This window comes from Cyprinodon variegatus, unplaced genomic scaffold (genome assembly GCF_000732505.1).
Source record: "Cyprinodon variegatus isolate N-32 unplaced genomic scaffold, C_variegatus-1.0 Scaffold865, whole genome shotgun sequence".
NCBI classification, from domain to species: Eukaryota; Metazoa; Chordata; class Actinopteri; order Cyprinodontiformes; family Cyprinodontidae; genus Cyprinodon; species Cyprinodon variegatus.
The window spans coordinates 42655-56057 of record NW_015151318.1 but is presented as its reverse complement, the minus strand read 5'-3'; the positions used below and the strand labels follow the sequence as shown (position 1 = coordinate 56057).

General features: G+C 38.8%; 1 protein-coding gene across 1 annotated transcript in view; it reads left to right on the top strand.

Annotated features, from left to right (window-relative positions):
• Nucleotides 1–13403, top strand: part of LOC107099384 (polypeptide N-acetylgalactosaminyltransferase 14-like) — a 271170-nt gene that overhangs the window by 221702 nt on the left and 36065 nt on the right. The window contains exon 6 of the mRNA XM_015397480.1: nucleotides 9978–10099. Within this exon, the coding sequence (XP_015252966.1) occupies nucleotides 9978–10099 (122 nt within the window). The remainder of the gene's footprint in view (nucleotides 1–9977; nucleotides 10100–13403) is intronic.

The following is a 13403-nucleotide window of genomic DNA, read 5'->3' as shown; positions in this document are numbered from 1 at the left end:
TTTTAAAAGAGGAACAGAGAAACGCGATCAAGGCTCATCTTCTTATTCTAGGCGTGCAACTGCACGTTTTGATTTTTGTTGACAACAGCTATGCGTCGCTTAACATACGTCACGCACTCCGTTGCTCTTATTGGTTGTAGGTCTATCCAATTGAGTGCAGAGGCATTTTTTTTCCAAAGCAGAAATTTACAACATAAATTCACTGATGAAGTCTTTCCAAATTGGCATCATAATGACCCGCCCCCCAATGGTGGTAAGTGTCATCATCACTACCTGTTAATATCATTAGCACCCCTCCTCTTCAGCTCTATTGAGGCAGTGATGGTGTACTTAATTTTTTTTATCTTTTATCAACTGCTTCATTTGGATTGACGTAGATAAATGCAGCAAACCGTCTCTCAGGAACCACTAAAAGCTACGGCTGATGAGAAATCAATAAAAAAAACACCCTAAAATTGAAGGAATAATAGAGCATAAAAGCCCCATGACAGCGATTATTCAGACAGTGAGACGACATAAGCCTGAAGTTATGCAAATCTACCAGAAATGTGTTGTGATGGAAGAACAAAGCGCAGTTCTGGTTCTGCTGTTATAGAAATAACAGAACCAAGTGTTTGAAGAATTAGACATTCTCCTGTGGATGTCCTCTGGAAAGAGAAAAGCTGCTACCTGAGATCACAAAGGAGTTTTCTCCAAGGGGAAAGAAGAAGAAAACACTTAAAAGGCACTTTAACATGCTTGTTGAGGCAGTGCCATTTGAACTCACATTACAGCTGCAAAATAATAGTGTTCACTTCACTAAAGTGTCCCTGGCCCCGTCTGAACCCTCCTCTCCTTTTCCATTCATTGTTTGGTCGACATCATCGGTTTTCCATCTTCTTTCCAGCTCGGTCAGGTTCTCCTGTAGCTGCTGTTCTACCTTCAGCTCACCTCTTTGTCTCCGTAACAAACCCTTGTGCTTCATGTTGCCGCTGAAGGATTTCATTATGGCGCAATCATGCAGACACACGGGAGCAGGTTTCATCAGTCTGGCTTGTTAATAGTTTATGGCTTTAGGCTTTTCAACTTGATTATCTTTTTAATGGTCATAAAAACACAGCAGTCTGGTACTGGTGCATCTTCTCTATCAACCACAGATGGTTTGTTCCTGAGAGGACATTTGCTGGCACCATAAATCATTTAGCTCTTTGCTTTTTATAAAAACCTTAACCTAATCCAAATTATGGAAGTGATGCCAGAGCTTGAAGAATAGGGAATAACGAAAAGAAGAACACTAAAAATCAAATATTAGATTAGATAAAGAATCTCTTTGGCATTTCATTCATATCTTAGATTAGCTGCCAGGACTTTGAGATTAGATCAGAAAATAAACTCTTCATGAAGTTGGTGTCCAAGGTTTTGTTCAAAAGGAGACTATGTCTAAGTTAAATTAATAATTATGTTTGTGTTATTTGAGGTTTTGATTCATTTTTTTGCAAAATATTAAACTTTGTTAAATGGTTTAAAAATATAAAGCCTTGTTTTTATTTAATTGGGTTGAGAAAAAAGGTGACCGCTGTCAGATTATCTCATCCAGGCCTGAGCAGCTGTTATCTGTTGCAATAAATGTGCTGATGCATCTCAAATAATTTAGGAACAAAGAAAACCTAAAACAAAGTTTTTTTGTTATTATTGTTTTGTCTCCTTTTTTTTTTTGGTTGAATTTGCATGTTTTCTAAGCCATAAAAAGGCTTTTGTTTGGGCAATTTTACAACCCTGGAACTAAATGCTACTCCAATGCTTCCTGGATGGGAAGCGAAACGTCTTCAAACTTGGAAAGCAAAGTCTAGTGGGTCTTTTTTTTTTTTTTTTTTTTTTTTTTTTTGGAACAACTATGACCTGGACTCTTACCCAGCATTTTGTCTTATTTCCAAGACAGCAGTTAGAGGTAAACTCAGCCTTTAGGTTTAACTTCTTGACCCACTGTACAGGTAAGCTGTAACTTCTCAGACTGAAGCACCTGAAAAACAAATTAGATGTTTCAACAGAAAAGGATCCTTCCTGAATATTTATAAAACATTTTTTTATGTTAGAACAGCTGCTATTGTTCAGGTTGTATTAAGACTGGGTGATGTGGCTTAAAAAAATCTAATCTTCGAAGAATTCATTTCTTAAGTATTATAATACAAATATATATGTCATAATTTAATTTAAAAAAAAAACATCTTTTTTTTTCAGTAATAACCTGAGAGCTTCAAACTGTGAAAAATGCTGTAAAATAATCATGTTTCACAAAAAACAGAGAAAATATAACAGATGTTTGTAGATAGCGGTATCACACAGCGAGATGGTTTATCAGTAATGAGTACAATCTAAGAACAAAAGGTGATGAAGTGATGTCACTGTGACTGATAGAGGCATAGGGAGTGGATTGATGGAAAAATAAATCTTGATTTTCCAAATATTAAATCTTCATAAACAAAAAGCTTGATTAATCAATAAAATCAATTCATCACCAAAGCCCTTGATCGTCTCTTCACTACGTCCTTCTAAAACTTCTGTTTAGTTCCTGACATCATGTTTATAGTTTTGGATAAACTAAATGTTTTTAGTACAACAAGGACTCCTTGTTTTATCTAACTGGGTCTAAATCAGAGCTTATTAGGGGGATGTTAAAGTAGAAATCTGGAGTATTACATCATCATGCTGAAGTAGCGTACTTGTAGGCTTTTCAATAAAACCAGTGAAACCAGTAAAGTGGCTATTTGGCCAGTTCTAACACACCTCATTGTTTATTTAATCACCACACCTTGTTTTCTTTGAATCTTCAGAAGTTAATTAGTCCCAATATTTTGTTTTACATCAATGCTATATTTAGTTTGGCTGTTGATTAACTTGTTACTTAAAAGTCCAGAAAACGTAATCCACACTCTGCATGGATTTTGTAAACTTGATCTGCTTTGCTTTTCATAAACTGACCTCCTGCCTTCAGAAACCGTAGCATTACAGCTCTGACTGACTGGAGTTGATGCAATCAGCTGCGAAGGCACAGTGCAGCCACTCCGCGGCGCTTCCATACCACTTCTACATCCTAGGCGGTAGATTTAAGAGGAAATCAAGATTAGTCAAAAAATGTCTTTTCTTCAAACTCCTGAATGATAAATTCTTTTTGTTAAACTAAAAAATTAAAATAGTATTTCCCTTTTTTTTCCCACTGTTTAAGATTGTAAGTAGAACGTAACCATAAAAAATCTATATTTATATTTTTGATGGTTACTCTTCTATTGTTTGTGTTTAACGCGTGAAAGAGATCCTCCAATGGGTTGGTTAAGAAATCATCCCTGAGAATGTTTTTTGTAAAGAAATGTTCATATACACTTCCAAACTTTGTAAAGATGATTAAAAATTTCCTAAAATAAGTGCATTTTCCTTTAATTTGGGCTCGTTAATAACATGACCTGCCAACAAAATAACTACAAGTACCCTTAAAATAAGTAAATATGATTTTTATTATGAAATAAGAAAATTTAGTTTTTTTCTTATTATTTTAAAGATAAATATCTTATTCCTTTTGCAAATAGTCTTAATTATTTGCTCAATGTAACATTTTACTTATTGAAACAAAAAATTATTTTCTTGTTTTATTTTTGCAGTGTGCATCCAAAGGTACTAAACCCTGGCTTTATTTAACTTTTGATTAGCTTCTTGCTTAGGCTCTATGACTATAGTCCTTTCAGCCATATCTAAAAGAAACTTCGGCCTGTTGAGTAAAGAGAATAGCGTCTTAGACAACTTTTATTGTCATTTTTTTATACACAGAGTGTATACAAATCGAAATTTCTTTTTGTACAGCTCTCATGACATTTCCATTTTCTTAAGGTGCAGGGGAATAAGCTGTTTCAGAAACCTGGAGTCATTTAAAAAAGGCGTGCATCTCAAATGACTCTTTCCTGGTAAAATGAATGCAAAAAGAAAATAAGAGTGAATCCATTTCTTAATGACATCCTGTAGAAATATTAACCTCCAAGCAGCATCACCATCAACCTAAAAAGTGTTCTGTTAATAGAGAAGAATGGGCACATTGTGAGAAGTGTGAACAGCTGTGAATTACTGACAGAGATTAAACATCATCTCTGCACAGGTCAGCCGCTTCTGAATGTGTTTATGTGCATCTAAGTAAACGCCGGCCTACTGCGGCGGCTTTGTTCCTCCATCGGTGTTTGTGGCGCCTTTGTGTGTGGCTCCCATTAATGTGTGTGGGTCCATCCATCCAGAAAATAAAGCCTTATTGAGGATGAAATGGGATTTTTAATTGGCTGAGCCTCGGCCTAACTGCTCTGCGTGGAACTTCACGGCCTCTTGTACAATGTCACCGACACACAGGAACACAACGGACCCTCGACGCCGCGCACGCTCGTCCGTGCACACGCGTACACGCTGCATGAATAGACACATTCACGCAGGATATATCTACGTGTCAGGGAGTATTGATTAGACCATTTACACCAAATAGAGGAGACCACTGGCCCCCATCAGGGAGACCTCCCTAACTAGCTCATTTACACTCACACACACATTTCCAAAACGACCTAAAGTCACCCAACGCACACATTTGCCTCCATCGACTCTCCTGCTTCTGTACTTTTTTGTCTCCGTCCTTTAAAAGTGTTTCATTCCTCCTAGACAAACCCTGACACGTACATGCAGAGTGTGATGCGGCCGTTAAAAGGTTGTCTCCATGTCTGACAGCTCCTCTAAGAGCCCTGCATCGATTTTCCCCTCTGCTGACTGTCTCTGAGAGCAAGGAGGTGAGCTACAGCGTGAGAAGGAGGGACCGGATGTCGATTCGCACAGCAAGGCACTAACGCCTCCAAAGCTGATGGTTCCATTCCTAGCACTGCAAAGATTATGCTTTTTTTAAGGTGCATTATGCATGAATTAAATATTTTTCTTCCTACCCATATATGCCGTTAAATTATGTGACGTGTAAAATGAGTTTGGCTTTATAGGATCCATTAGTCAGTTCATGAAAGAGTGATTCAGCTCCGATTCTCTGGGCATGATGGGCCGCACAGTTTCGTTCCTGGCTACTTTGTTAATTCTGACGCATCATGTAGGCAACGTTAATCGCCTGTTATTTCCTATTGAACTTGTGTGATGAGGTCACAGTTGCTTGCCATCCTCCAGCCAGGTCTTACACGCTGATGTGCACATGTAGGCTGATGTCCGAACGTCTGCCCTAACCCCTAAATCCCTCAGTCACTATAGAGACAGGGGACTATATAGTGGACTTTATAATGAACTCAGTTAACTGACCGTTCGAAAAGATGATAACTACTTTTCGCTCCTCGTNATTTCCATTTTCTTAAGGTGCAGGGGAAGAAGCTGTTTCAGAAACCTGGAGTCATTTAAAAAAGGCGTGCATCTCAAATGACTCTTTCCTGGTAAAATGAATGCAAAAAGAAAATAAGAGTGAATCCATTTCTTCATGACATCCTGTAGAAATATTAACCTCCAAGCAGCATCACCATCAACCTAAAAAGTGTTCTGTTAATAGAGAAGAATGGGCACATTGTGAGAAGTGTGAACAGCTGTGAATTACTGACAGAGATTAAACATCATCTCTGCACAGGTCAGCCGCTTCTGAATGTGTTTATGTGCATCTAAGTAAACGCCGGCCTACTGCGGCGGCTTTGTTCCTCCATCGGTGTTTGTGGCGCCTTTGTGTGTGGCTCCCATTAATGTGTGTGGGTCCATCCATCCAGAAAATAAAGCCTTATTGAGGATGAAATGGGATTTTTAATTGGCTGAGCCTCGGCCTAACTGCTCTGCGTGGAACTTCACGGCCTCTTGTACAATGTCACCGACACACAGGAACACAACGGACCCTCGACGCCGCGCACGCTCGTCCGTGCACACACGTACACGCTGCATGAATAGACACATTCACGCAGGATATATCTACGTGTCAGGGAGTATTGATTAGACCATTTACACCAAATAGAGGAGACCACTGGCCCCCATCAGGGAGACCTCCCTAACTAGCTCATTTACACTCACACACACATTTCCAAAACGACCTAAAGTCACCCAACGCACACATTTGCCTCCATCGACTCTCCTGCTTCTGTACTTTTTTGTCTCCGTCCTTTAAAAGTGTTTCATTCCTCCTAGACAAACCCTGACACGTACATGCAGAGTGTGATGCGGCCGTTAAAAGGTTGTCTCCATGTCTGACAGCTCCTCTAAGAGCCCTGCATCGATTTTCCCCTCTGCTGACTGTCTCTGAGAGCAAGGAGGTGAGCTACAGCGTGAGAAGGAGGGACCGGATGTCGATTCGCACAGCAAGGCACTAACGCCTCCAAAGCTGATGGTTCCATTCCTAGCACTGCAAAGATTATGCTTTTTTTAAGGTGCATTATGCATGAATTAAATATTTTTCTTCCTACCCATATATGCCGTTAAATTATGTGACGTGTAAAATGAGTTTGGCTTTATAGGATCCATTAGTCAGTTCATGAAAGAGTGATTCAGCTCCGATTCTCTGGGCATGATGGGCCGCACAGTTTCGTTCCTGGCTACTTTGTTAATTCTGACGCATCGTGTAGGCGACCTTACTCGCCTGTTATTTCCTATTGAACTTGTGTGATGAGGTCACAGTTGCTTGCCATCCTCCAGCCAGGTCTTACACGCTGATGTGCACATGTAGGCTGATGTCCGAACGTCTGCCCTAACCCCTAAATCCCTCAGTCACTATAGAGACAGGGGACTATATAGTGGACTTTATAATGAACTCAGTTAACTGACCGTTCGAAAAGATGATAACTACTTTTCGCTCCTCGTTGGTCACATGACTCCTGCGCCATCTTTGTTATTTGTCGCCGCTGTCGGGTAGCGACTTCCTATGGCGATAGCGGGCCGCTGTGACAAATCACAGAACTCTCCTCAGGAAATATTTGCTCGTCTAGTGACCATGAATGATCACTACAGTTCAAGGTTGTACCAATGAGCCATTGTTACCTGTATATTGGTTAAAATAACAGTTAAACACAGCATCTGGTTTTGTAGGTGGTTTGTTTTTGTTTTGGGTGCAATGGATTTGTTTGAGGTGTGGTTTCTCTGGTTGGCCACATCTTGTTTTCATTTTAGTAAAAAGGTAAATTGATTTCACTTTACAATATATTGTGTTTTGTTTAACTCTTCCTAAAAAGACAACGCATTGTCATGGTTCTATCTAAAGCTCGGACCCACATGCAGAGAAACCAATTCAGAGAGACACCAGGGGAAAGGTTAAACATTTTTATTGAAGAGATAAGGCTCGGTGCAGTGTTGCTCTGAATTTAGCTTGACCGGAACTGGAAGGTGAAGGGAAGAGAAACGTTTAGTTCATGCTCAGTGGGAAATTTCATTCGTGGATTTGGAGAAGAGGATCTGGTTGCTGACTCACGTTTCCAGAGAAGTTGTAGGATCTTTGACTCCAATCTGTGTGCTGTTTTCCAGTGTTATTCTGATTCGGTGGAGGGCGGAACAGGGTTTACCCAGAACTCGGGTGGTTATTGGTGAATGGAGAAACTGACTGCGACTCAGATTTCCTGCTGTACTTGAACGGGTCGTAGTGGAGATGAATACCCTTGCTGAGAGAGTAAACTCAACGTCCTCTCAAGGAAACAGGATCCAAACCTCCAGTTTGAATCCCCAGCTCGGTTTGAGGCTAAGTTGATCCCTCCAGGGAGAGAAGGTCCTAAAGGTCCAGTTTGCAGGATGACTTCCTGCCGAGAGGCAAAGACAAAAACGTAGTTAAAACTCAGGTAGACAAGAACTCAGTTTTACTCAGCAAAACTCAGCTTGGCTAGAGTACCAAAAACTGGCAAACACATTGGCGTCGAGGTAGTGGTAATCAGCAGCTTAAGAGTCCTCCGTTAACGAGGTAACCATGATCAGGTGTGTGAGGAGGCGGACCAGAACCAGGCGCCTCCTGCTGGTGGAAGGGAGAACAACACAAAAAACAGACACACAGACAGGAGTCCTGACACACATGAATTGAAGAGTTAAAATATCAAAGCTCATTGTGAAATAATCACCTCTGCTGTTTCACTCTCCAAGCAGGTGTGCACAGGACTGCACCATTGCAGAATTGAATAAGGGAGATTGATCTCATGTATGGGGTTTTCTATATTAAACTTTTGTTTGGGTTGAATTTAAATATTTGTTAAATAATAATAGTAAAATATTTCTTAATTAGCTGTTCATTTAAAACTAATTTTCTTTTTTTTTCTTGTTATTTTGCAGCTGCACATCCTTTTAAAAATGGTTTCTTCCAATTTAGTTCCACCTCTATATAAGAAACATGTCTTGGTTGTTGGTGTGGTTTGGTTGATGTGCTGCAACAGGAAAAAAATCAAAGACTTGTTAACTGAAAACTCTTCGGAGCGTGTTCTTCTTTCAACCGGTTTGGGTCCCACCTCCAAGCTGCTTGGCCTCCTGATAAACATGTGACAAAGGTGCATTATGGGACATTTCTAGTTCTCTGCTTTTTTTTCCACTAGACGTTCGGACACTCATCTAAAATGGCGTGACCACCACCATAGTGCTCTATATAGTGATAAGGGCAGACTTACGGACACAGCCGTAGGCTTGCGCAGCGTGACAGGAAATTTAAAACATTTTCACCTTTTGTCATTTTGCAAAACCAATCAGAGGGTTTCACTGTTTGATTTGGAATTAACAGACAGTTTAATTGTAACACTGCAGTCTGCAAGTGCTTTTAACATGGAGGAAAATATCTGACTTGAGCCAGTTTTAGCAAAATCTTCTGACTCTTCATCATTGCTGCCTGATCTGTCAGGTTGAAAATGTTACCATTTTTAATGCTTCATAACTGATCACATTTGTTGGAGACAAATTATTTGAGATTTTCAAACCCTTGCCATCGCTGTTGCATCCCGTGTTTTGGGTTTCAGGGCAGTGGCGATGAGTGCCTTTTAACGCTGTCCCTTGTTGACCCCGGTGTGCCACACCCATTAGCGAGTTAACATGGCCGACTGTTTTTGAAGCTGGATCATAAAAGACCAGCTGCAGGTGTACCTCAAACCTAATCACAGACGCATCAAGAGTAAGAGATTCAAATGTTTGCCTCTTACGACGAAACGGGCCAAACTGGAGTCTGATCAACTATGGATTAAAACGAGAGTAAATATTTGGCAGATTTTCACCAAATGAAAGGAACTTAGATCTGCAATGAACAGTTGATAATCTCTTCAAAATAGCTTCTATAGTTCTAACATTTTACCTACAGAAGACGCCTCTAATAAGAGACCCGTGCAGCCCTAGCTACAGACTGGGTAGCTTTTCCTTTTTCCCCCTGTGTGCACAACACATGTGTCATTTAAACTTGTCACCAGCGGGGGCACACTTCTGCAAAACCTCTGGAACTTGTGTTATGCTTCTTTAAACCTAAATATGTGCATAATGCTTCAGCATATATATTGGATTTGGTAGCACAGCATGCATTTTCTAACGTTTAGCTAAAGTTTAATTTCCCCTGAGCAGCAGGGGTTACACTGGCCGCTAATGCAACTGCGAATTCTTATGCTAACCTCTGAAATGAGAAGAAGCCATTTTTTTACCTCTCCCACTGATCTACTAGGAAGTTAGTATTGATATATTTTGGTCCCATTCAAACTCAAACAATCATTTGTATATATATTTCATTAAAATGAATACTAGATGTTCAATGTATGTTTTTTTTTATCAATGACAAAAAAAAAAGTGTAGCTATAACCTTTAAAAAGCAAATATGGTTTGGTTTATTCATAACAAATATATTGTGTTAACTTGTGTTGGTTAAAAGCTGCATATTACAAAAAAATAAAGCAAAGTGAAAGCAGTTTTCAGGCTGAGAATAATTCACAATTTGAAAGACAGATCTCAGGAACTCGGGTTAACACCTTATGAAGCAGCTGTGAGAGATGAGATGTTTTTATGTGTTTCTGTGTCAGGCCTGATCCGGTCCAGAGTACGGGGGGCTGATGCAGCCAGAGCCAAAGTCCTGACCTTCCTGGACAGCCACTGCGAGGTCAACAAAGACTGGCTGCCCCCCCTGCTGCAGAGGATCAAACAGGTAGGCTGTGAGAACACTCACACTAAGCAATGCTGTTGCAAAGCTTTGCATGCCTCCAAAATATTTTTATTGAAGTTCAAACCTTGTCTGACACCCGTCCATCACCACGAACTTCAAAAACATCTGCAGAGTTACTCAAACTATGCTTCTGACTTTCTGATTGCTCTGGTGGTTGAAACGAAATCACTTCATTGTGAAAATAGCGTTTCTTTGATTGCACCTTGTTAAAAAAAAAAGTGCTGCACTTTCTCTTTCACCACACTCACTCATCCATGCTCCTTTATTTGTGTCTCCTTCTTCCTCTTCTTTGTAGCTTTTTTCCAGAACACGCTGTCTCCCTTTAACTGCCCTTTCCTCTGTTATCTGTCTGGTTCTTTGTCACTGCTTCCTCAGTTTTACACCTTTTCTTTCTCCTTTGCCACCTTTCCTGTCACTTCAGTCGTCGCTGCTCTGTTCGACTCCAGTTGTTTTCTTCCCCTTATCACCAGACTTCAGCTGTTAGCATCAACCATGTCTGCTTTTGTCTGCTTTTCACCAAACTCTTCACCTTCACACCCTCATATTTTAAAAATGTTTTTATTTTCAGACCAATTATCTCCTGCTTTTCCTAAATTGTTTAAAATATTCTGAATATTTGGATATACATTCTTTTTATTCCTTTAATCCTTAGATAAACAGTGGAAACGGAATAATTATTAGGTTTTTTGGGGTTTTTTTTTAAATGAAGGGTTGAGTATGGAAGAGGATTAGGGCCACTGGAAAAAAAAAAAAAAAGTTAACTGATTTTTAAATTTTATTTCAGTTTAACATGGGGAAAAAGTCAGAATTCTGACTTTAATCTCAGAATTCGTACTTTTTTCTCCGAATTCTGACTTTTTTCTCCGAATTCTGACTTTTTTCTCAGAATTCTGACTTTAATCTCAGAATTGTGCTTTTTTTCTCCGAATTCTGAATTTTTTCTCTGAATTCGTACTTTTTTCTCCAAATTCTGACTTTTTTGTCAGAATTCTGACTTTAATGTCAGAATTCTGACTTTTTTCTCCGAATTCGTACTTTTTTCTCAGAATTCTGACTTTAATCTCAGAATTCATACTTTAATCTCAGAATTCGTACTTTTTTCTCAGAATTCTGACTTTAATCTCAGAATTCTGACTTTTTTCTCCGAATTCGTACTTTTTTCTCAGAATTCTGACTTTAATCTCAGAATTCTGACTTTAATGTCAGAATTCTGACTTTTTTATTGTCAGAATTCAGTCAGAATTCTGAGAACAAAAGTCAGAATTCTGAGATTAAAGTCAGAATTCTGACTTTTTTCCCATACTAAACAAAAATAAAATGTAAAAATCAGTTAACTTTTTTTTTTTTTTTGGCCCTAATCCTTTTCCGTAGTTGAGAGCCATGTATATATGTGCCTGAAGGGATTTATTTTCCCCTCCTCAGGATCTAAAAGCTCATTCATAAAGGCTCCTGCTCAGTCATTTTTTGCTGTGTATCAAACATCCAAATGATCCTCATTAGGCTCTAAACTGTTACTCAGGCTGGCTGATAATCTAATAATGTGAATCAGGTGTGATGACATGGGAGCACATCGAAAATGACTGGAGTCTAAAGCTTCTTACATAAGCTGCAGGAACTGAAACTTAGTTCTTGTTTTCCTCGTGAAAAGCTCAGCTGTTGCTTACATCATCCCTAGAAGAAAACACAGCATCACAAAGGCAGAAAAGTTATTTAGCTTACTTAGAAAAGTCAAACAAGTTCTCATTATTTCTTCACGCCTTTAAACTATTCCCCATGTGACTGTTCACTTATTTTGCTGTAACAATGTCTGAACCCTAAAAGGAGAAGGAGAAAAATTATAGTTGATGATGAGTTAAGAACAAGAAGTGAGTACTAAGGCTGAAACAATCGGATTAATCGGGATTAATCAACTATTAAAACAACCGTCAACTAATTTAGCAATCGATCAATCATTGATTCATGTATACAGACTCCAAAGTATGCCTTTAGCTGACAGAGCAACCCACTGAGTGCAGTTATTATAATTAAAAGTGTAAATAAAATAGATGTTTTGCATTTAAGATAAAAAAAAAAAAACTTTGAATCTGTCGCTATGCTTTATCCTTAACTTGAACAGTTTTAGTTTCATCTACTATAATTTCATAAAAAAACCTTCTTTATGGAACTCCTGGAGGATGTAGCATCCTTAAAACCTCCCATTTTTTTCCTCTCCATCCTAATTTCGTTCTCTTTGCTACTATTTTTTGAGAACTTTTATGCACTTTTACTGTATTCACGTACATGGTCTCAAGTTCTTCACCTTAAGCTCGGAGTCCTCTCATTTCCCAAGTTCTTTTCCTTTTATTCCACCAATTCATCATGTCAGCAGATGCTTTGTTGGTCTTAAAGACCCTTGATCTCGCTGTGTGGAGCTCAGATCGATAAGTAAATCCACCTGAGAGTCAGATCTGTTCGGGCTGCGGTGCCAACATCATCGTTATTCATTGGTGCAGCTTGTGTACGTGCTTTTTAATGCACAACAGGTCATTTGTCACTGTCTGTACAGGTCACTTTATAGTCATATATTTAGATTTAAATGTATGAAGTATTGATCCAGGCCAACACACACAGCAAAAACCCAGACCACTCTTAAAATCCTATCACCCTTAAAATAATTGTCTGTCTTGTTGATAAAGCGCTGAAATCCCTCCTGAATCTGAGCTTCCAATAGTTTGGTGTGGATTTGGATTTAAAGATCAGACTCTGAGGGTTTTGAATAATGAAGTGATTACATAGCTTCATCCTTCCTGCCAGAACAACTTTACTACCATATTATTTTAGATATTTCAGTTATGATTTTCCCCTTTTTTGTAATACTGACTGATTTTCAGCTGGAACAGGTTAGTTATTTCGCTAAATTGGTTCACAAAGTGACATTATTTAGATGAATTACAAACAAAAACTAAACAAAAACTAAAAAAAAATAATGAGACATTGTTTTTCTTAGATTTAAATATTACATTAAACCAATAAAACTTTGTTTCATACCTGACGAAAGATTGTTATTTTCTAAAAAAACAAACCAGCCTCATTGATATGCTTATTCAAATTTAATGAGATGTATCCCCAAAGTTTGCAACAACAGCATCATAATGGTATTCAGTCTCATGCTATGGCACGCACATGTTCTGTCTGCACTGCTGAAGATTGACACATTTAAATCTTTAAGTTGCTCCAACAGCAGGACAAGCAGTCATGTTTTCTGACTTTGACTTGTAATTATTTGACCACTTGAGGTTATAGAGCA